At 54.9% G+C, this 22,095-nt stretch overlaps 1 protein-coding gene across 8 annotated transcripts in view; it reads left to right on the plus strand.

Moving 5' to 3' along the window:
• The first annotated feature begins 4,016 nt into the window (after positions 1-4,016).
• ATG16L2 (autophagy related 16 like 2) overlaps positions 4,017-22,095 on the plus strand; it is a 28,824-nt gene continuing 10,745 nt past the window's right edge. For 2 of the 8 annotated variants that reach the window (XR_004262901.1, XM_032258865.1), the window contains exons 1-17: positions 4,019-4,323; positions 6,147-6,246; positions 6,858-6,957; positions 11,457-11,530; positions 11,842-12,093; positions 12,273-12,338; positions 12,641-12,754; positions 13,849-13,911; positions 14,519-14,627; positions 15,082-15,187; positions 15,938-16,008; positions 16,282-16,353; positions 16,468-16,588; positions 16,934-17,039; positions 18,087-18,236; positions 18,457-18,504; positions 18,609-18,710. Coding sequence is in view for 7 of the 8 variants with exons in the window: in XM_032258865.1 (XP_032114756.1) it covers positions 4,206-4,323; positions 6,147-6,246; positions 6,858-6,957; positions 11,457-11,530; positions 11,842-12,093; positions 12,273-12,338; positions 12,641-12,754; positions 13,849-13,911; positions 14,519-14,627; positions 15,082-15,187; positions 15,938-16,008; positions 16,282-16,353; positions 16,468-16,588; positions 16,934-17,039; positions 18,087-18,236; positions 18,457-18,504; positions 18,609-18,710 (1,772 nt within the window). In the remaining variant the exon portion in view is untranslated. The other 6 variants (XM_032258861.1, XM_032258862.1, XM_032258864.1 and 3 more) reach the window with 6 other exon arrangements.

Here is a 22,095-nt window from a genome sequence, read left to right on the forward strand (position 1 = left end):
CTTGGTTCTGGCATTCCTGAAGCTCCCAGCCTGGAAGAAGAGACAGTAACAAACAAGTAACAAACACAGAAATGTGATTCTTTCTAGGAATAATAGGTGCTCTGAAAAGAAGAACAACTGGGTGATATGATAGATGCTGGTTGGGATGGGGGCCTTCTCAGACTGGGTGACAGGAAAGGTCTTCTGAAATCTGCCTGTTATGCAGGAGCCAGCCCCTAAAAGTTGTGGAGGAAGAACAGTAGGAAGTGGGTGCCGTCAGGGCAAAGCCTCCAAGGTGGGACTAAGCTTGGCAGTGGGATTTCAGTGCAGTGAATAAGGTTAAAGAGTAGGAAGAGGTAAGGTCAGCGATGTAGGCAGGGACCAGATGAAGCAGAGCCTTGAAGGCCATGGTAAAGTGTTTGGGATTTGCTTTGACTATGCTGGAAAGCCTTCAAGGGTTCTAAGCAAGGGGAACTTGAACTTATTTTTCTTTGCTTGTTTGTTTTGAGATGGAGTTTCGCTCTCATTGTCCAGGCTGGAGTGGAATGGTGCAATCTCAGCTCACCACAACCTCCGCCTCCCGGGTTCAAGAGATTCTCCTGCCTCGGCCTCCCGAGTGGGTGAGATTATAGGCATGTGCACTATGCTCAGCTAATTTTTGTAGTTTTAGTAGAGATGGGGTTTCTCTGAGACACTGATCACCACCCGTGGAGGTCTATCCTGCAGACTTTGACTTAGCAATGGATGAATAAATGTACATACACACACTAGAATACAGTGAATGGAGTGGGCTAGGGATGGTCCTCAGCTGCTCTCAGAGGGCAGCTGCAGCTAACTGACTACTACTCCTTGTTCCTCCTCACATTTATTCACTATAGATTTAATAACAGAGGTTCTAAGTCAACATGCTTGTGGATAATTATCATGGTTAAAGAGTAGTTTTATGAATGATAAAAGCTTTTGGTTCTGGGGCCTAGAGTAAACACTATTAACAGGTAATTCCTTTCGACCTCCCCTTGAGCGGACCATCCAGCACAAAGTTTACATGAGTAAACAGAGTACAGACAAAGAGATGTGGGGTAGACAGACGACTAGGGAAGCTTTTATTATCTTTAATATTCACCTTATGATTTAATGCTCTAATGTAAGAACTGGCTGCTTTCAGCTTGTTCCGTAAGTTAATAAAAACCTTTTGGCCTTCCAAAACGTTAGCGATTATATCTTATAACTTTTCTGTAATATTTCCTTTAATATTTTGCCAGCCACCTTGAGTGAATCTCAACATTTCTCCATGTTGGTCAGACTGGTCTTGAACTCCCAACCTCAGGTGATCCACCCGCCGTGGCCTCCCAAAGTGCTGGGATTACAGGTGTGAGCCACTGCGCGTGGCCTGATTTTTTTTGAACAATCACTCTAGCTTCCGGGAGATGCCTAACCCAAATGCAAGTTTATAACTATATTCTAAAGTACTTTAGGGCCAGGTGCAGTCGCTCATGCCTGTAATACTAGCACTTGGGAGGCCAAGGCAGGAGGATGGCTTGAGCCCAGAAGTTCGAGACCAGCCTGGGCAACATCGTGAGACCCTTTCTCTACAGAAAAATTTAAAATGAGCTGGGCAGCCTGGCACAGTGGCTCATGCTTGTAATCCTAGCACTTTGGGAGGCCGAGGTAGGTAGATCACTTGAGGTCAGGAGCCAATATGACCTGGCCAACATGGCGAAACCCTGTCTCTACTAAAAGTACAAAAATTAGCTGGATGTGGTGATGTGCACCTGTAATCTCAGCTCTTCAGGAGGTGGATGCACGAGAATTGCTGCAACCGGGAGGTGGGGCTTGCAATGAGCTGAGATTGTGCCATTGCATTTTAGCCTGGGTGACAGAGTGAGACCCTGTCTCAAAAAAAAAAAAAAAAAAAAAAAAAAAAAAGAGCCAGGTATGGTGGTGACATGTGTCTATATATAGTCTGAGTTACTTGGAAGACTGAAGTGGAAGGATCATTTAATCCCAGGAGGATGAGGCCACAGTGAGCCATGACTGTGCCACTGCACTCCGGCCTGGGCAACAGAGAGAGACCCTGTCTCAAAAACAAAACAGAACCAAAAAAGTGAAGTACCATTAGGTCGACAAATCACGGTATAACAATTTTTTACATTTATTGGTCAAATCATATTTCTTTTACATAATTATTTGAGACACATTAAACAGCAAGTTAAATGTAAAAAGCAAAAATTTGTCTCCATATATTATGAATGTTAGCTAAAATTTTATTTGAAGTGACCTTTATAATACGATCTTTCATGTTCTAAAAATAGAACATGAATATTTTTAGTGAAAATCAATCACTTCTTTATCATATACTATCCAAAAATGACTAATTATTCAACATTTCCTAGGTGTATTCTGTGAGTCAAAAAAGGATTAGAAAACCCTGCCCAGTATGACTCCTTACCTGAGAGAAACAGCATCTCAGCACCTCACAGCCAAGTTGAGCCCTGTTAATATGCTCTCCAATGCACACAACCAGAGTTCCTTATTTATATAGTGTCTCCAAGCACCCAAGAGCCAATTCTAAAGGGAATTCATCACTGCCACCAACTGGCCCTGGGTCTCCATGGGTACCGTGCCTGTCTCCTGGGCATGCCTTTTGTGGAACGTTGCCACCCATCTAACACAGAAATACTCCTTCAACAGACAGGTCAGGCCTGGGCTGGGGCTAGAGGTGCAGAGACACCTGGGACCCAGGTCCTGTCCCAAAGGGCACTGCACAGATCACAGGATGGTGTGATAACTGGTGACAGTTGTAACTCGAACCCAGCTGGGGCTGGTGTGTGAGAAGCTTGAACTCAGTGTAGTGGTAGGCAAGTACTCCTGGAGGAGGTGATGCATGGTTAGAAGCCAGGCTCCCTAGACCGGATGGTGTTCCAAACATCAGGCTCCGCCTGTGCAAAGGCCATGGGTATCTAAGACAATGACATGTGGGGGACTGAGCCCAGCTCACTGCGGAAGCAGAGCAGGCTACACTGTCCTGGGGTGTCTGGGCCTTCGTCGCTTTCTAAATCCTCTGACCTGTCCCCATCAGAATCTCAACAGACTCATCTCCTCCAGGGCCTGCACTGCCCTCCCAGCATTGCCCGATTTCTCTCGTTTCCTAGGGATGGCCAGCTCTGCCAGCACTCAGAGGGCAGGGCCTCCTGGCATGCCCCAGGGTGAGGCTGTGTGCAACGAGTCCCTCCTTTCGTGTCTCCCAGGAGCCTGGGCCTTCAAAGCTGGGGGTAGCCACATAGCTAGAGGCAGTTTGACCATAGATCCCTGCGACCCATGATTCACTTTCACGGGTACCCACAATACATGTGTCTGCTCCACCAGAGGCTGCCCAGTGGGGTGAAGCGTGGGGCCCTGGGTCAGGCCACTGGGGTGCTGGCCGTCTCAGCCACCCACTGTCTTGCAACCCCAGGCAAGCAAGCCCCTTCTCTCCTCCGGGCCAGGGGCTTTCCAGATGAAACCAGCTGCATCCCTTTACTCTCAGGGACCTAAAATTTCAGCGACCATGTAGAGCCCTAAACTTTTTGCATCTTGTCCTCTCAGCCCGGCACCCACCGGGTGTTTTTGTGCCACGGAACCTGTGCATGTGCTCTTCTCGAGGCCTAGAGTCTCTCTCCCTCTGGTCAACTCCTATTTCAATCCCTCACAGACCCAACTCTAACGCCATCGTCCTCGGAAAGCGGGGATTCCTCCTTCCCGTCTCTGCCTCCTTAGCTCGCCTGCGCGCCCTCAGTGTCCGCAGACAGCCGGGGACTGAGGGCCTCCAGGTCCGGCTGGGCGCTCCGCCAGGCCCGCGGTGGCGGGGGGAGCGTTGCCGGCTCTCGGACTCGGCCCGGGCGCGGCGGGGTTAAGAGACCCGGGCCTTGAAGGCCCCGCCTCCGGAACGGGCCACTGCGTGGGGGAAGCCGTCCTGAAGGCTCCGACCTCGCTCCGGCTTATGACCCTCGCAGCCGCAGGAGCCCCTACTTGGGTGAACATTTCGGACGGGCCCCGGCGGTGCAGACCCCGAAGCGGCCTCCCCCAGCGTCGGCCTTCGGCCCTTCCAGCCAGAGCGCTCTTGGGACAAGCCGGGGATTCCCCGCCGCCGCCCGCCCCCTGGCGTCACGGAGTCCCCGCGACATCCCGCCGCGGCCCGGCGCCGTCCCGGGCGGGAGGAGCACGCTGCGAGGCGGGAGAACGCGGCCATGGCTGGGCCCCGGGGCCCCGGTGCCCCCGCAGCCCGCTGGAAACGCCACATCGTGCGGCAGTTACGGCTTCGGGACCGCACGCAAAAGGCGCTCTTCCTGGAGCTGGTGCCGGCCTGTGAGTGCGCCCCGGGGCTGAGAGGATGGCCGCTGAGGGGACGCGGCTCCGGGCGCGGGGAGAGGGTTTGGCTGGTTCCTCCGCCGGTGACCCGAGTGCGCCTTGCCTTATGGCTTGAGCCTGTGCGTTACGCCCACTCTGACTGCCAGGACTCCGCCCCTTGCCATCCAGGCTCTTCTTAGAACCTGGACGAACCACTCCTCGCCCCCCTGCCCTCGTCCCTCAGGACTGGGCCCTGCTTCCCACGAGCTGGGCTTCCTAGGCGCAAGTGCGTCCCCAGGTGTTGGTCTTGCAGAGTCTCTTGTGCCTCCCCTCCCGGGCGGTCACCGGGGTAGGGGTTTGATCAGTGCACTTGGTCTGGGTAGCGCAGTGAAAGAACGCGGGACTTGTCCAGAGCCGCCACTTATTGGCCCATCCGGAGAGGGGTGACACTCAGAACCTCTAAGGAGGAGGCTGTGCATCTCAGGCTCTGCCGCCCACAGGCGACGCTGGCGCAGGCTTATGGAGCACCTCCCCATCAGCCTACCCAGCCTGAGGGGACACCAGGGGGCCCCCGAGCCGCGGGCGGATGCTGGCTGAGCCCAGGCAAGTCGGACTCTCTCAGAATTGTCTCTGGGCAGCTGGTCAGGATGGGGTGTGGAAGTTCAAGACGGGTTGAACAGGTATGCCAGTGTGTCGCGCCTCTGGTCACCTGAGACTGTATGTCTGGGGTTGGAAGTCTAACCACAATCCCAGCGGCTCTCTCGCTGGGGCTAAACTTGGCCAACCCCCAACAGCCGAATCTGCTCTTATCCAGGAAAATTTCTCTGCAAGCTTCCAGGCTGCTGCCTGTACCTTCAGGGTTGCGAGGCCAGCCCCCACCTCCAGCAGCCACGTTTTTCCACTGCTCAGATGGACAGTGGAACCATCCAGTTTGAGGGAGGGGTCACCCCCACCCCCCAACTCTCAAGGAGCTGTGAGTCTGAGGGACTGAAGAGAACTGGAGGGCTGAAATCAGACCGAAGGGACAGTCTTGAGGTCTTGGGCAGGTCACATCCTTAAGCCTCAGTCTTCTTACCTCTTAATTGGGTATGGAGACCTTTAGGTTTGTTGGGGGGTCCAGTGCCCTGGGGGCTGAGGTGGGGTTTGTGTGAGAACGAGGCCAGGCCCCAGAGCCTCAGTCAAGGTGACAGGGCACTGGGTGTGGGAAGGAAGTTGAGGAGGGAGCTAGGACTGGGCTTACCACCCCACCCTCCCCTGGAACTGGTGAGAAAAGAGGAAGTGACTGTGGATGGGGGAGGAGGTGTGTTCCAGGGTCAAACCTCCAGAAGGTCTGCTGGATAATTGCCCAAGGACTTTCTATTCCGGCCTAGGGGTACCTTACACCAGCCCTGGGGAAGTTGGGATGATTTTTAAGTGCAGAGAGCTAGAGCCCAGGAGGGGAAGTGACTTGCCAAAGGCCATTGACAGGTGGAGCTCTGTTTCATCACTTTCTGGGACTAAGCCTTGCTCTGAGGCAGGAATGAATCAACCCCATGCCCTTTCCTTCCCTCAGGACCCTCAGTGGGCAGTACCCCGAAGTGATCATCCTTCTGTCCCTGGGAGAGCAGGTCCTGTTCTGGGTGGGCCTGGGGACCTGTGCTATGAGGACACTGCTAGGGCTGAAGGTCCTGTAGGGCTGAACAGATGCCCCTCAGGCACAGGGCAGAGGCCAGCCTGACAGAAGCTTCCCCATCGCTAGCATCTCTGGGCTCCTGCAGCCCTCCCAGCCTGAGGGAACTTGCATGCCAGGAGGCTGCTAGGTATCTGTCTCTGCCCCAGGCTCATCCTCTTGCAACCCCCAGATAACCATCTCTTAGAGAAGGCTGAGCTGCTGGACAAGTTCTCAAAGAAGCTGCAGCCGGAGCCAAACAGTGTCACTCCCGCCACCCACCAGGGCCCCTGGTGAGTGTGTGTATGTGTTCCTGGTCACAAAGGGCTGCCTGTGCTGTGGCCCTGCCCCTGCTGCCTGTGCTGGGTTCATTCTCTCTCTAGTGCCTCATCAGCCCCTGGCTGCTGCCCAGGGGTGGTGGGGGTCGGGGAGAGGCAGGCCCTTGGCCTTCTCACAGGCCAGCTGCTTAGAATCTCTTTCCCCTCCACCTTTCTTTGTCCATCTCTTTGCATTTGTCCCATCCCTTCCCCTCCCACCCCATACTCTTTTCCCCTTCTCAGTCTTTTTCCATTTCCCTGTTCCTTACCTGATGCCTAAAGAACGGGTCTTGCTACCTATTCCAAAGAGGGAGTAAAGATGAGAACCAGGAATGGGTTGGGGCTCAGAGCTGGGAGGTGCTTCTTGAGAAAGGTCCTTGGCCAAGGCCTAGGGGAATCTTGGAGCAGAGGAGTCATGGACAGCTCATTTCTAGACTTGCCTTTTCCTTTACTAGCTTGGTGGCTTCCATCTTCCCAGGCAGAAGTTAATGGCTCTTGTTTTAGGCTTTTCATGTAGCATCCCTTGGGTGCCTTTGGGCACTTGGGTGAATAGGGGGACACTGAGCACCACTCTGATTGGTTGGCAGGGAGGAGTCAGGGCCTGACTCAGACCAAGTCCAATCACTGGCCACTCTGAAGGTGAAGTGGCAGGAGGAGGAGGAGGGGCTCCGGCTGGTCTGTGGTGAGGTAAGTTGGGTAGGGGTTTGAAAATGGGGTGGAGAGATGTGGTCGAAGGGAGTCAGCCAGTGAGGGACACTCCTGCGTTTGCTGCATTCTCTAAGTGCAGTGCTGCAAGCATTGAGTGATCCCCAGTGTGTGCCAGGCCCTGACCGGAAGCTAGGCAGGGGTCAGAGTGCCCCAGGCAGCACAGGATGAAGTGGGCTCCAACAGCAGCTGGAGGGAGTTAGGTGTGCAGGGCCCTGGCAGCCCGTTTTCCCTTCCACATGGTTTAGCCTGCTCTGCTCACTTCTGCATGGCTCACCCCTTGCCCAGCCATTCCCAAGGCCTAGCTCCAGCTGATGTTCAATGTACATTTGCAGACTACAGGAGTAAGGTTCATTTAGCCCATTGGCAGGGTGCAGACCCTCCACCTGATGCTACCACCTTCCCTGCCCCCTTGCAACTGTGTCTCTTGGCTTCTCTTTCACCATGCTCTCTTGGTTTCCCTTTCATTTCTGTGGCTGTTGGCTCTGAACTTCCTTTGCTGGCTCCTCTCCCTCCTCCCTATTCTCCTCCCTTCAAATATGAGTGTTTGTGGGGCTCACTGACTCCCATGGCCTCAGGGATTTTCTCCTTGTCTGTCGACTCTCAGATCTGTCTCTAGCCCAGCCTTCTTTTCTGACCTTCCCACTCTCTTGCCCAGCTGCTTTTTGGACATCACATCTAAAATCAGACTCACCATCTCCCCCATAATAGGGCCCACACCATTTCGAGAGTTGACTCACTGCTAAGCATTGCCTCAGTTAACCCTTCACAACTTTATGGTTGCAGAGGAGGAAACTGAGGCTTGGAGAGGTAGAGCCAGGATTTGAGCCCCTCCCACACAAATCACCTTCTGTGCTCTCCATTCTCTCAACAACTGTTGACCATTGCTATATCAAAGGAACAGGAAATGCAGCAGTAAACAAGACCTGACCCCATGGGGCTTCCAGTCCTCTGAAGGAGACTGTGATAGCCCAGTAAATACACATCCAATCACAGCATGGCAAGTCACCTGCCCAACAGAAGTGTGGGCATAGGTATGGATTCACTTGAGAACCTCTCCCTAGAGCTGCTGTTGTAGGTCCAATTTGATATTTGTTTGAGAGGATTCTCAAAACATCTGAGCCCCCCCTGCCCTGCCTTCTGGGCTGTGAGCTCCCCAAGCCCTGAGATGTCTTGGTTTGCCTTCAAGGCAAACCTACATCCTGAGGGCCTGTGTCCACAGTCCATACTAATGACTATTTGTAGACTAAGCAATGAATGAGATAGGCTGTTCCTGTGACTGCTCCCAGTGGTTCTCTTACATGCTGGAAACCCAGGGTCACCTCTGACTCCTAGCCCTCCATCCTGAGCTGGTCACAAGCTCATGTTGACTCTACCTCCAAATCCATCAATGTCCCTCTGTTTCATGTACCATATCTGACCTGGTACAAGTAACCTTCATCCTACCCTGAAACACTTCTTCAGCACTCCCAGTCCCTTCTCCATACAGCTTTCAGAGTGACATTTTTTTTTTTTTTTTTTTCTTGAGACGGAGTTTCGCTCTTGTTACCCAGGCTGGAGTGCAATGGCGCGATCTCGGTTCACCGCAACCTCCGCCTCCTGGGTTCAGGCAATTCTCCTGCCTCAGCCTCCTGAGTAGCTGGGATTACAGGCACGCGCCACCATGCCCAGCTAATTTTTTGTATTTTTAGTAGAGACGGGGTTTCACCATGTTGACCAGGATGGTCTCGATCTCTTGACCTCGTGATCCACCCGCCTCGGCCTCCCAAAGTCCTGGGATTACAGGCTTGAGCCACCGCGCCCGGCCCTCAGAGTGACATATTTTAATTAAAAAAATGATCTCCGTTAAAGACAAACAATACACAAAACATGCTTATAAACAACTCAAAGAGAATAGAAGCCTATAGAGTAAAGATTAAAAGCCTGTCTTACCACCTCTCCCCATGGTCAGTGTGCCGTAGATCTTCCAAAGCTCCTAGCCTGGCTCCCCTGTCGAGGTCTCCAGCCTATTGTTGCTTCTCCTGCCACTCTCGTCTCTGAGCTCACGGCTCCCTTTGCCTGAGATACTTTCCTGCACCCCAGCACTCCTTCCCTGGACATATACCAGCCAGTACCTATTGGATGAGCCAGTGGATGGGGGCAGTGGGAAAGCTTTTTCTTTCCTTTTAAAAAATTTTCTTTAGTACTTCCACACATCACAAGCATTTATTATTATTATGACTTTAACTTTATTTATTTATTTTTGAGATGGAATCTTGCTCTGTTGCCCAGGCTGGAGTGCCAGTGGCGTGATCTCAGCTTACTGCAACCTCCACCTTCTGGGTTCAAGTGATTCTCCTGCCTCAACATCACAGAGTAGGTGAGGATTACAGGTGTGCGCTACCACGCCTGGCTAATTTTTGTATTTTTAGTAGAGATGGGGTTTCACCATGTTGGTTAGGCTCCTCTTGAACTCCTGACGTCGTGATCCGCCCACCTAGGCCTCCCAAAGTGCTGGGATTACAGGCGTGAGCCACTGCACCCTGCCAACTTTTTATTTTAAAATAATTATAGATTCACAGGAAGTTGCAAGGATAGTCCAGAGTTCCTGTGTCTCTCTGGACTATCTGTGTCCCCCAGCGTCTCCCACTGGCTACATCTTACATAACTATAGAACCCACAACCAGGAAACTGGGATTGGTATAAAGTGTGTATATGTCCTTTTTCATTTTGTCACATGTAGATTTGTGTAACCGTCAAGATATGGCACTATTTCACCACTACAAAGATCTCTTTCTTGCTACCCTTTTTTAGTCACATTCACCCCTCTCTCCTCCAGTAACCCCTGGCAACTACTAATCTGTTTTCCACCTCTACTACTTGAATTTTGAAAGGTATACAGGGAGCCGTGGTGGCTCAGTTCTGTTGTCCTGGAGCATGAGGAGGCTAGGCATTTGAGGCCAGCCTGGGCAACACAGAAACCTCTCATCCATTAAAAAAAAAACGGGCTGGGTGCAGTAGCTCACGCCGGTAATCCCAGCACTTTGGGAGGCTGAGGTGGGTGGATCATAAGGTCAGGAGTTCAAGACCAGCCTGGCCAACATAGTGAAACCCCATCTCTACTAAAAATACAAAAAATTAGCCAGGCGTGGTGGCGTGTGCCTGTAATCCCAGCTACTCAGGATGCTGAGGCAGGAGAATCACATGAACCCGGGAGGCGGAGGTCGCAGTGAGTTGATATCAAACTATTGCACTCCAGCAACAGTATGAGACTCTGTCTCAAAAAAAAAAAAAAAAAAGGTATACAATAAACTATTGAATAGTGTAATACAACATAAGTGAAAGCAAGTTACAGGTGAAAAAGTGGAGGTGTTTATCAGATTGCTCAGTGGTAAAAAGAATTATGTTATAAATGGGGCCAACTATGAATAAAGGTGCCCCACCCCACATGTGCAGGTTCCCTCTCCGCAGATTCACTCACATAGGGTGTCATGTCAGTGCAGGTGGCAGCACCAACCTTGGTCCTCAGTCTGTCCTCACTAGGCCCACATGAGAACACAGGAAGATTAGAAACAAGAGCCCCCAGGCTTGGTCTGGACCAGAGGCGCCTCTGACCGTCTTGTTCTCTTGCCACCCTGGTCGGAGCTGCCTTGCCTGGGGTTTGTCTCTTCCATCGACCCTGCTTGGCGCTGGGCTGAAGGCACGTCGAGTGAGGCAGGGGTGCAGATGAAATGGCCCTGGGCTGCCAGGCTGCTCCCGTATTGAATCAGGAGCCTGGCTCCCCCAGTTCATGCCTGATCTTAGCGTTGTTTGCCTCTGCGCAGGGCTTCTCACTGCTGAGACCTGTGCCTGGGCAGGCCTGGGTTGGACGAAGCCAGGAAGCCAACTGGGAGGAGTGGGGAACAGAACTCACATCGCCTGACCAGTGCTTTGCATGGAGGCTGATGCAGTTAGGTGGCTTGGGCTCAAATCTCTTAGCTACCTGACTTTGGGCAAGACACTTAAACCTCTCTGTCGTTGTCCTAGTCTGTGAAGTGAGTGGCAGTGCCAGCCTCCTGGTGTGGTGAGGAGGGAAGAAGTGTGTAGCGTGCTGGGAGCATCATGGCGCCCGAGCGCCGGATGGGCATTTGCCAGCCGCCGCGCTGGGAGTCCTCGCAGTGATTCTGCATGGCGCTGGGAGCGGGGCGCTGGCTTCCCACTCTTCAGGCGAGGCAGTGGACGGGGTTGCTCTTGCCAGAGAGATTCCTAGTAGGGTAGCAGAGAAACGCAGCGGCACGGCGAGGATTGAGACCCAGGGCTGAATCCAGAGCACGAGGCCCTTCCACTGCTCCACAAACAGCAGCGCATCCCTGTGCAAGGTCCCAAACCTGTGGGGCTCAGCTTTCTTTTCAGGACGGGGGCAGGCAGGGGAGCAGCCGACCGTCCCTTAGCGCCTTTGGCCCGGGAGGGACTGGAGGCCTGGAGAGGCCTCAGCGCCGCGGTGCCCACCTGTCCGCCCCCAGATGGCCTACCAGGTGGTGGAGAAGAGCGCGGCCCTGGGCGTCCTGGAGTCGGAGCTGCAGGAGCGGCGAAACAGGTGAGACCCGGGCGCGGGCAAGAGCGAGAGGACCGCGTCCACCTCAGGGAGGCCCAGGGCCATGTCGAAGGCAGGGGAATGGCACCGGCCAAGAGCTTTCCCCATGTCCTCCCGAACGCCCCCTGAGCTCATTGGTTGGTGCCAGAGAACCGAACGGCAGGGCTCTGAGGGCGAAGGCTTGGGGGAGACCTGGCTTAGCCACCCGGCTGGCCCCGTGGCAGGGGCAGGTCTGTCTTGGCTCCAAGGCAGGTTCCCACTGGGCAGTGACGGGGGAGTCTAGGGACCCGCCATCAGCTCTCTCCATCCTTCAGGCTGGCGGCCCTGGAGGCCCGCGTGGTGCAGCTGCGAGAGGCGCGGGCACAGCAGGCCCAGCAGGTGGAGGAGCAGCGGGCGCAGAACGCCGCGCAGCGGGAAGCCTACGGGGCGCTTCGCGCGCAAGCCGGACTCCAGGAGGCGGCACTGCGCAGGCTCCAGGAGGACGCGCGCGACCTGCTGGAAAGGCTTGTGCAGCGCAAGGCCAGCGCCGCCGCTGAGCGCAACTTGCGCAACGAGCGCCGGGAGCGGTGAGGAAGCGGCCCCGCCCCTTCTGGGGGACGGCCCCGCCCCTGCAGAGAGGAGTCGGGATTCCCAGTTGTCTGGAAGGGAGGAGGGTCGCAGCCGCCTCCTGGGGAAGGGACCGGGTCGCGCCCCGCCTCCGTGCGAGGCGCCGCGCGAGCTCTCAGGACGCTTTTCACTCAACCAGGGCCAAGCAGGCGCGGGTGTCCCAGGAGCTGAAGAAGGCTGCCAAGCGGACCGTGAGCATCAGCGAGTAAGAGTGGGGATGGGCCAGTCCGACCCTTGGGTTCTGCCTCCCATCCCCGCCTGCCAGCGGCGACCCAGGCCGCCGACTGTACTGTGCACAGCCCCGTCCCGCGACCCTCAAGTTGTCAGGACCCGCGGGGCACCTGCAGAGAACCGTGTGGTCTTAGGAGCTTGCATGCGTGCCCACTGCACGTGTGCCCACACAGAACTCTCTTCACTGGGAATTCCTGTTTTCACTGTGTCCTGTGCTGGGGAAAGGAGCTGCTGGCTTGGTCCCTTGGCCTTTCTGAGCTTCATTACCTCTCTCAGGAGCCCGGACGCCCTAGGCGATGTGATGAGGGAGAGAACCGAGACTCTGGCCCTGGCCCCTGAGCCAGAGCCCCTGGAGAGTAAGGCTTGTGAGAAGTGGAAGAGGCCCTTCAGGTGAGGACCCAGGTGACAGTCCCAGAGCCTAAGCTGAGCCCCAGCCCAGAGGCTGCCAGGGTCTTTCTGTTGGACCTTGGAGTCAGCGCTTGGGTTGGGAGGGGGTTTGAGAAGACGTCGGAAAGCTCAGACCTTCCAGGACTAGTCTGACCTCCATTGTCTGGAACCACTTGGGGTCAGTTCTATCTCACCCCAACCCCTACCCTTAACCCTTTTCCTCCTTCCTGGAATCGGAGCTCTGGGAGTGGGATGTCATGCTTGTGAATAGCTATCACCAGGAGGGAACCTGTGGGCAAAGCCTAGAGCCCAGCCATGCCAGGTGTGTGTGTGCAGCCATAGGTGTGCAAGCATGTGCATCTGCAGGGACAGGAGGCACAGGTGTGCCTGAGTGAGCTTGACTGAGTCCATCTGTGTGTGTGAATATATAAGCATGTGTAGATGTGTGCTCACACTGGTGGGACTGGATTGGGCATCAGTCCTTGGGTGCCCCTCTGCAGAGTCTCCCCCATCTTTCTTGATTTGCCTGTCATTGAGGCTGCCCTCTCTGGGCCCCATTCCCCAGCCTAATGCCTCTTCTCAGTCTTTCCTTGCAGGTCCCTGGTATCCAGGCCTTGGGGCAGTGAAGAAACCATGGGGAGGGGCATGAGATGCCAGTTTCCAAAGTCCTTGGCATGCATTCTGGGCCAAGTTATTTGCAGGACACACCCTCTCCTGGGCATTGCTGAGGTCACCCAGCAAGCTTAGGCTTCCCCCACTCCTATCCCCAGCCTGGGGAGATCTTCAGCACCTCTTCTCCCTGTAGGCCCCAGCTCAGCTTCTCAGGAACTTTTGTTGGTGGATATTTGTAGGGTGAGGCAGTTCTCCCCATCATGGTGGAGACCTTGGGAGATTTTCATTACCAAATCCATTGCTGCTGTGACCTTCTTGGGACTGGTCTGGGCCACTCTACTCTTCTGGTCTTAGAGAAGTCAAGTTCTTGTCCCGGACTTGAGAGGTTACGAGCCTCTAAGTCTCCGGCAGTTTGAAGATGACAGACAGCCATTTGTACACACACCAGCCAGTCCCTTAGCACGTCTCTCTCGGTTTTGTCCCAGGTCTGCCTCAGCCACCTCTCTGACGCTGTCCCGCTGTGTGGATGTGGTGAAGGGTCTTCTGGAGTAAGTGTGTGTGTGTGCCTGTGTGTGCACCCCCGTGTGTGTTGGGCTCCCCAGCCCAGGCTTGGTCTGTGTCTGTGCCTCAGCCTGTCTGTCCCTGTGGTGCACAGCTGTCTGCCTGTGAGTCTGTTGGGTCCTGGAGCCAGGAGCCAGGTGAATGGCCTCAGCCCCAAGCCCCTGCTCAGCTGTCTTCCAGGTTCTGTCCTCACAAGGTTCTGTCTTCATCCAGGGTCCTCACAGGGGACCAAGAGCTCCAGCCTGAGGCAGGACAGGAACTCCCACTCAATTGGGAAACATGCTCAGAAATGTCAGGGACTCATTCAGAGTCACAGAGCCAAGCAGTGGCAAGACTGGGATTGAAACCTTAGCCCTGAGGTTTCTCTGCACCTACCAACCCTACCCTGCTCCTGCCTCTGTATGCTCCCACCCCTTTCCACGCCAACCCCTGGGGTTGAGGCAGGGTTTGGGAATGCACTGGCTGCTCCTTGGGGCTGTGTTCTGCCTCCTGCCCTGTCTGCTTCCCATGGTTGATGCCTCAGGGGAGCTGGAGGTTCCCACCTGAGAAGGCCTTGCTAAATGCCCTCCTGACCCCAACCCACCTTACCCCCAGTTTTAAGAAGAGGAGAGGTCACTCAATTGGGGGAGCCCCTGAGCAACGATACCAGAGCATCCCTCTGTGTGTGGCCGCCCGACTTCCTATCCAGGCTCAGGATGTACTGGTAAGGGAGGAGCGGGGCCACATGGGTGGGGCAGTGGTGATGGAGTACAGCCATGGGGACGGTCCTGACATGGGGGGTGGTCCCAGGAGGCCAGGGAAGCAAGGCTGGGCTCCGCAGCAGGAGCAGGAGGCTGCCTCCCACAGCCTGTGGTGGAAGCCACTCAAGCATGTTATGATGTGAGCTTGGGAGGGACAGAGAGAAGGCTGGGAGGCCAGGAGGTCAGATGGGGAGTAGGGCAGCATAGCACGGAGGCTGCTGCAGGGATCCAGGCAAAGGTGAGAACACCTGGTAGGACTAGGTTTGAAATTCAAAAGTGTGGACACAGAGACCGGGGATGCAGTATCACATCTGCAGTGGGCTGTGTCTACACAGGTACCCATGAGAGGGGGCCTGTGAGCACTCACAGAGGCATGCGCAGGGAGGGCTGGGGTACCAATCTCCCTTTTCCCCACAGGACGCTCACCTCTCTGAGGTCAATGCTGTTCGTTTTGGCCCCAACAGCAGCCTCCTGGCCACTGGAGGGGCTGACCGCCTGATCCACCTCTGGAATGTTGTTGGAAGTAAGGAGCCCTCCCCTGCAGGCCAACCCTGTGCTTCTCTCCAGACCCCCTCCTCAGCTGACTCCTTGGTGGGCAGAGGTCCTGGATCTCTTTGTTTCCCCATCTAAAACATTCTGTGGGCAGTGACTAGACAATGGCTTGACAAGAGTGAGACTCTGGATTCGCTGCTCTGAAGATGAGTGGAGCCTCCCAGCTCCTAGGGTCCAGATTTGCAGAATAGGGAGGGCTCAGTTCAGATAGTCCCTGTTGGGGGTTGGTGGGGGTCCCCTATCATGAGGTCCTACAGGGACAGGCCCTTGAGGAGCTGGCCCCTGAGTCCCCCAGGTGACCCTCTTCTAGCATCACTTGAACTCTCAGAACTCAGCTAAGAGACAAGCATGAACTGTCTGCCTTGTCCCAAGCTCTGTGCGCTATAGTGGGTTGTATTCTGGGGAGTCAGCGCCCGCTCCTGGGGGCCTCCTAGAAAAAGGAAGTCTCTGGCTAGCCTGACCCTGGCTTGCTGCATGACCTACAGAAGTCCCTTCTCCCTGGTCCTCTCTAGCCTGGTCTGTGAAATGACTAGCTATCCCCTGGGACCCAGTGCCAGCAGTCAGGGGAGGTGTAGTCTCCAGCCCAGGCTCCCAGACAGACACAGCGATTCTGTCTTCTAACCTGGGGTGGGGAGGGGGAACTTCCCACTCTCAGTTCCAATCCCTCCATTTTGTGAGGTTAGGACCTCATTTGAACTGTCTCTTCTTCTGGTCCCCCCAGGTCGCCTGGAGGCCAACCAGACCCTGGAGGGAGCTGGTGGCAGCATCACCAGTGTGGACTTTGACCCCTCGGTGAGGAGCTTTGCCTCAGTGGCATGGGATTGCACCCCCTCCGATCTCCACACTGGGCAGGTGGGGGCTCTGGGCCTTGAGGGCACACCATGGATACCCTAGAATCAGCCCTTGGGCTCTTACACAGATCCTCCTCCCTAGGCCAGAGGCTCCTCTGCCTGCCATGGTGACCTGGGCCATGGGAAGCCCTGGGACAGTCCCTAGCCTCATTCTCTGGCCTGAAGGATGTTGCCTCCGGCTTAGCACCTCTCACTTCCTCTCCTATTTCTCCAGGGCTACCAGGTTTTAGCAGCAACTTACAACCAGGCTGCCCAGCTCTGGAAGGTGGGGGAGGCACAGTCCAAGGTGAGGCCTGACTGGGGAGGGTGCCTTGGGGGTCAGGGGTCATACCTTAGCACTAGAGGGCCTGTTATGGGGTCTTGGCCACACTCTTGATATGCATCTGGGGCTGGAGTACAGGAGACACTGTCTGGACACAAGGATAAGGTGACAGCTGCCAAATTCAAGCTAACGAGGCACCAGGCAGTGACTGGGAGCCGTGACCGGACAGTGAAGGAGTGGGACCTCGGCCGCGCCTACTGTGAGCCCCAGCCCCACCTCCCCTCCCTATCAGCCAGAAGCCCCAGGCCAGGGCACAAAGGACCTCACCTGCTCTCTGGGAGTGGCTCTGAGATTCATAGGCATTTGGGGATAAAACCTCTCAAGGCCCTTCTCTATCTCCCAATGGTGTTTTCTGTGCGGTTTCTTGGTGACCTTAGGCTGTGGGTAGGAAAAAGATGTGGGTGAGCCCTGGGGTGGGAAGCAGAAGACCTGGGTTCTAGTTTTGGGAGGACACTGTTCTGGGCCTCAGCTTCTCCATCTGTCCTGTGGGCTGGCTCCTGACAACCTTCCTCTGAGGCCCTGGGGTCTGCTGCTTGGTCTCCAGGCTCCAGGACCATCAATGTCCTTTCCTACTGTAACGACGTGGTGTGTGGGGACCATATCATCATTAGTGGCCACAATGACCAGAAGATCCGGTTCTGGGACAGCAGGTGACAGGTGCAGGGTGGGGGAGGACTGGGGGAGGCCTGGGGACAGGGCTCCCAAGTTCTTGTTCCCTTCTCTGGTCATGGCAGGAATCTTGGTGGCACTATGGGCAGGCAAGGCTGTGGGGCTGGCACTGCCAGCTGGTGCCTCTCAGCTGGGCTCAGCTGCCCCAGGAGGCTGTGCCACTGTCTTCATGACTCTTGGTCCAATGCTGGACTCCGCCTGGATCTTGCAACGAAGATGGAGATGCACCTTTTTCCATTTAGTTACCACTTTTATATCAAGAAGAAAAAAATTCTTTTAGTTGTTTTTTAAACCAAAGACCCTAACTTTGGGCTTGAATTGTTTGCAAAAGCAAAGATAGAGGCCGGGTGCAGTGGCTCATGCCTGTAATCCCAGCACTTTGGGAGGCCGAGGCTTGTGGATCACCTGAGGTCAGGTGTTCGAGACCAGCCTGGCCAACATGGTGAAACCGCGTCTCTACTAAAAATAGTAGCCAGGCGTGGTGGCACATGCGTGTAATCCCAGCTACTTGTGAGGCTGAGGCAGGAGAATCACTTGAACCCAGGAGGCAGAGGTTACAATATAGTGACCCAAGATTGCACCACTGCACTCCAGCTTGGGCAACAGAGCGAGGCTCTGTCTCAGAAAAAAAATAAAAATAAAAATAAAAAGCAAAGCTAGAGTCAATGCTAGGCCTGCCTCAAGCCTTTACGCACGGATCTGCAGCTATTATTGTTTGCAACTCTTCTTTCTCTCTCGTATTTTTTTTAAAGACAGACTTCATTGCTCAGAAGAGATGGTGCTTATTTTAGTGACCAAGGGTTTCAAGGGCTCCAGCTTTCAAAGTCTGCCTAAGTTCCTCAATGGAGGCAGCTGGCTGCAGTGAGGAGAAGGAAAATGAGTCCCTGGCAGCCTCTACCCCAGTGATCCGAGGCCCTGGGGTTTCTCTGGACATGGTTAGCTGGGAAGGCTGCTGCGCCTGGCCCCTTCCTGTCAGGAATGGCCTGGCTAGGCTGTTCCTCATCCCTGTCTCTGTCCTTGTTCTTCAGGGGGCCCCACTGCACCCAGGTCATCCCTGTGCAGGGCCGGGTCACCTCCTTGAGCCTCAGCCATGACCAGCTACACCTGCTCAGCTGTTCCCGAGACGACACACTCAAGGTCATCGACCTGCGTGTCAGCAACATCCGCCAGGTGTTCAGGTACCAGCCTTGTGCTTGCTGACCCTGTGGCCTTTGCTTGGACAGCTAAGCCTCTCTTCTCCTCTAATAGGCCCTCTTGGGCCCCTCCCTGGGGGTCCATCTAGACCAGGTCCTACTGAGGTACCAAATCCTTTGTGAGAGGGGACGCTCTGGAAGCCCCCTGCAGAGGCCAGAGACCAGTGGTTACCTCTGTTCTGACCCCAGCCCTGTCTGTCCTCAGGGCCGATGGCTTCAAGTGTGGCTCTGACTGGACCAAAGCTGTGTTCAGGTATGTTTGGGAGAGCATATGCCTATGCCCAAGTGTACCCTGCTGGACCGTGTGTGTGCCCTCCCCTCTGACCCTCTTTTTTTGCTCTGCTGTGGCCACTATAGCCCGGACAGAAGCTATGCACTGGCAGGCTCCTGCGATGGGGCCCTTTACATCTGGGATGTGGACACTGGGAAACTGGAGAGCAGACTTCAGGGACCCCATTGGTGAGCATGGCCTCCACCCGGCCACCTGCCTGGCCCCAGTCCTGCCAGGCCGATTCCAGGTTCTGACATACTCGGGACCTGGGAGTCCCCAGCCCTTGTCCCTCCACCTTCCAGCCGACCAGAGCCCTTTGCAGTTCACAAGGTACTTTCCACATGCACTGGGTCTGTCCTCTCCACAGCCCTGTGAGCTCACTTTACAGATCTGGAAAAAGGCTCAAGAGAGGGCCTCAAACTGCTCATGTCCAGCAGTAGGGGCACAGCCAGGTTGCAGGTGCAGTTCCTGAAGCCCCCCTGAAGCCTGCCCCTCCCTTTCCCCAGCACTGCTGTCAACGCCGTGGCCTGGTGCTACTCCGGGAGCCACGTGGTGAGCGTGGACCAGGGCAGGAAGATTGTGCTCTGGCACTAGGGCCACGACTTCCCTGCCTGAGCTGGAGCTCTTGCCTGAAGCCTGAAGCTTCCCTCGGCACACAGGGTTCCTGAGCCAGTGGGGCTGGGGTTGGGACTGGGGATGGCCTTGGGATTTAATGGGGAAGAAGGCCTGGCAGGACCTAGCCTGTTTGCTTAAAAATGAAGTATGCATTGGGGTATTACGGTAGTTTTTCTTTGTATTTTTATCTCTATCTCCTCACTTTTTCTCCCAAAGTAGAAAAAATTTTATAGCTAAACTGCATCTGCCTGCCTCTTTGCAGCATTCATGGTACAAAGACCTTTGGGCTAGTGGACTCTGGAAGATCCAGGCTTGGCCCCCTTCCTCTTTCCATAAAGAGCTGGGGCAGCTAGCCCAGCCTCTGCCTGGGGAGACACGTGCTGCTGAAGTCTAACCACGGAAACAGTAGGAAGAAAGGCCCAGAGGCGGCAAAGAGCCATGGATGTGACTCTTGGTTCGGCCTGGTCCTGAAGCCAAAGCAACATGTTGGGCCTACCTGCTTCAGGGACTCAGGATAGACCGAAGCTGAGGAGGGGCTTTGAGAGCTCTGAGGAGGGAGCAGGGAGGCAGCCCAGAGGGGTCCTGGGGGGAAGATCCTAAAAACCCAGGTACTGGTATCCAAGTCCTTGGTACACAGGGCTTCCCTTAGACTGGATCTCCGTTCTTCCTCCAGACATAGAGTCCAGGGTGGGGCAGAGCAGGGTCTCTGTGTGTCTGTGCCTGGGGGAGGGCATCTGTGAGCCAGACCTGGGCCTGGGGCTTTGCTTACAAGGCAGAGCCCACACGCAGAGTTGGGGCAAACCAACTTTCTTCACCAACCTAGGGCTGGCCACAGGCCTGTGGAGACAGTGTTGGTTAAATAGCAACACCTATACTCCGCTGACTCCCTACTCCTGGCCCAGCTGCCTCCTGGCCATCATCTCCCATGCAAGTGACCTGTTCCTCCTGCACCCTATCCCTGGGACCTTGTGCTACTAGATCTAGCACCCCTCCATCCCTCCTGCCACTGTGGGCCACCTTCTAGACCTGCAGCCTTCCCATCCAACCCTTTCCTTTACTATGGCCAGAGCGACTTTTTGTTGCTTTTGAGACACAAAAAAGCTCACTGCAGCCTCAAACTCTTACAGCCCCAAACCCCTGGGTTTAAGCAGTCCTCCCACCTGATCCTCCCAAAGGGCTGGGGTTACAGGTGCACACCACCACGCTAGGCTCAAGAGTGACATTCTAGGGTGTTGCAATCACAAGTCCAATCCTTTGGAGTTCCCCTGCCGCCTTCAGAGACCACCCCCAACCCCAACGTGAAACTTGGAGCCCTTTGGATGTGACTCTGCTGGCTTCTCAGCTGCATATTCACTTCCTTGCTATTCACTCATTCATTACTCATTTAGAGATGAGGTCTCACCATGTTGCCTAGGCTGGTCTCACCCCTGTGCTCAAGTAATCCTCCTGCCTTAGCTTCCTGAGTAGCTGGGCCTACAGGTGCTTGCCACCATGCCTATTTCCTTGCTATTGTGAGTGCATCTCAGACATACTTTTCTGTCTTCCCAGAATGTTCTCCTTCCCTCTCAGCCCCAAATTCAAATTTTTCTTTCAGGATCCCCCTTCCCTCGCCTGCCAGGCTGGGTAAAGGCCGCCTCTGTCCCTGAGCTCCTTTTGTGTCTGCTTCCCTCCATTTTAAGACAAGAAACTCTTGGGAGAGGCCAGGATGGGAACAGATACCCTGGGATCAGGCCTGGCACAGAGAACGCCTCAGGGAATGTTTATTAAGTGGTTAAATTCTGTTATTCAGGCCAGACGCAGTGGCTGTTGCCTGTAATCACAGCACTTTGGGAGGCTGAGGAGGATGAATCACCTGAAGTCAAGAGTTCGAGACCAACCTGACCAACGCAGTGAAACCCTGTCTCTACTAAAAATACAAAATTAGCTGGCCATGGTGGTGCATGCCTGTAATCTCAGCTACTTGGGAGGCTGAGGCAGGAGAACTGCTGAAACCTGGGAGGAGGAGGTTGCAGTGAGCCGAGAATGTGTCATTGCACTCCAGGCTAGGCAACAAGACAGAAACTTCATAACAACAAAATTCTCATATTCAAGGACTCAGCCAATCTAACAGTCTAAGAAGTCTTGGGTTCCAACATTCTTTGACACTAGGACTTCTACCCTGCCCCAGCCCTCATGTTCTGGCTCCCAGCAGCCACCAGAGGTCACCAGCTGCCTAGTCTACTGTGGCCATTCCCGCCTCCAGGGACACACGGCTGGGGAGACAGACACTCCGGCAGCCACCGTGACTGAGCCCTTAGGAGGTGCCAGGCCCCACCCTGCACCCTTTCTGCAGTGTAATTTGTTTCTCGCAATCACATTGCCATGCAGATACCATGTTTCCCAGGTGAGAAAACAGCTCAGAGAGGTCACGCAGCTGGACCGTGGCTGCATTACACACACTCTTGGCAGGGCTGCCTGGCATGTCCCCTTCCTGCCACCTCGGGAGTTGAGGTGTGATGTAGCCTGTGTCTAACCTGACTCCCCTGCTGCATCTTCACCTTTTTCTGTTCTGGGTCCTGACCCAGATGGTTGGTGTCCTTTGGAGCAAGGGACATGCAGGGACACAGGACTGAAGGAACTTGAATCCTGGGAGGCACTTACCAGCTGTGCCATTGTGTTTTTCCCCCATTTCACAGGGTTGTAGTGGAGACTGTGCTTAGAGAGCCCAGAGGAAGTGCTCAGGAAATAGTCTTACTGATCTCTGGGACAGTGACCTCTTGGCTCCCGCAAAACCTTCCCTTCTACTTTATAGGCGCCAATCTTACCACACACACTGCCTCCGTGGGGGTGGAGTTGCCCCTCTCAGGGAACACATGTTCACCTTAATTTGCTTGGCGGTCCGCCTCCCAGTAGGAGGGGGTGCTTCCTGGAAGAACAAGTCTGGAAGGCCACACAGGCCAAGGAGTTCCTGGGAATGAG

Source organism: Sapajus apella, unplaced genomic scaffold (assembly GCF_009761245.1).
Source record: "Sapajus apella isolate SASKATOON/1434 unplaced genomic scaffold, GSC_monkey_1.0 scaffold106, whole genome shotgun sequence".
Classification (NCBI taxonomy): Eukaryota; Metazoa; Chordata; class Mammalia; order Primates; family Cebidae; genus Sapajus; species Sapajus apella.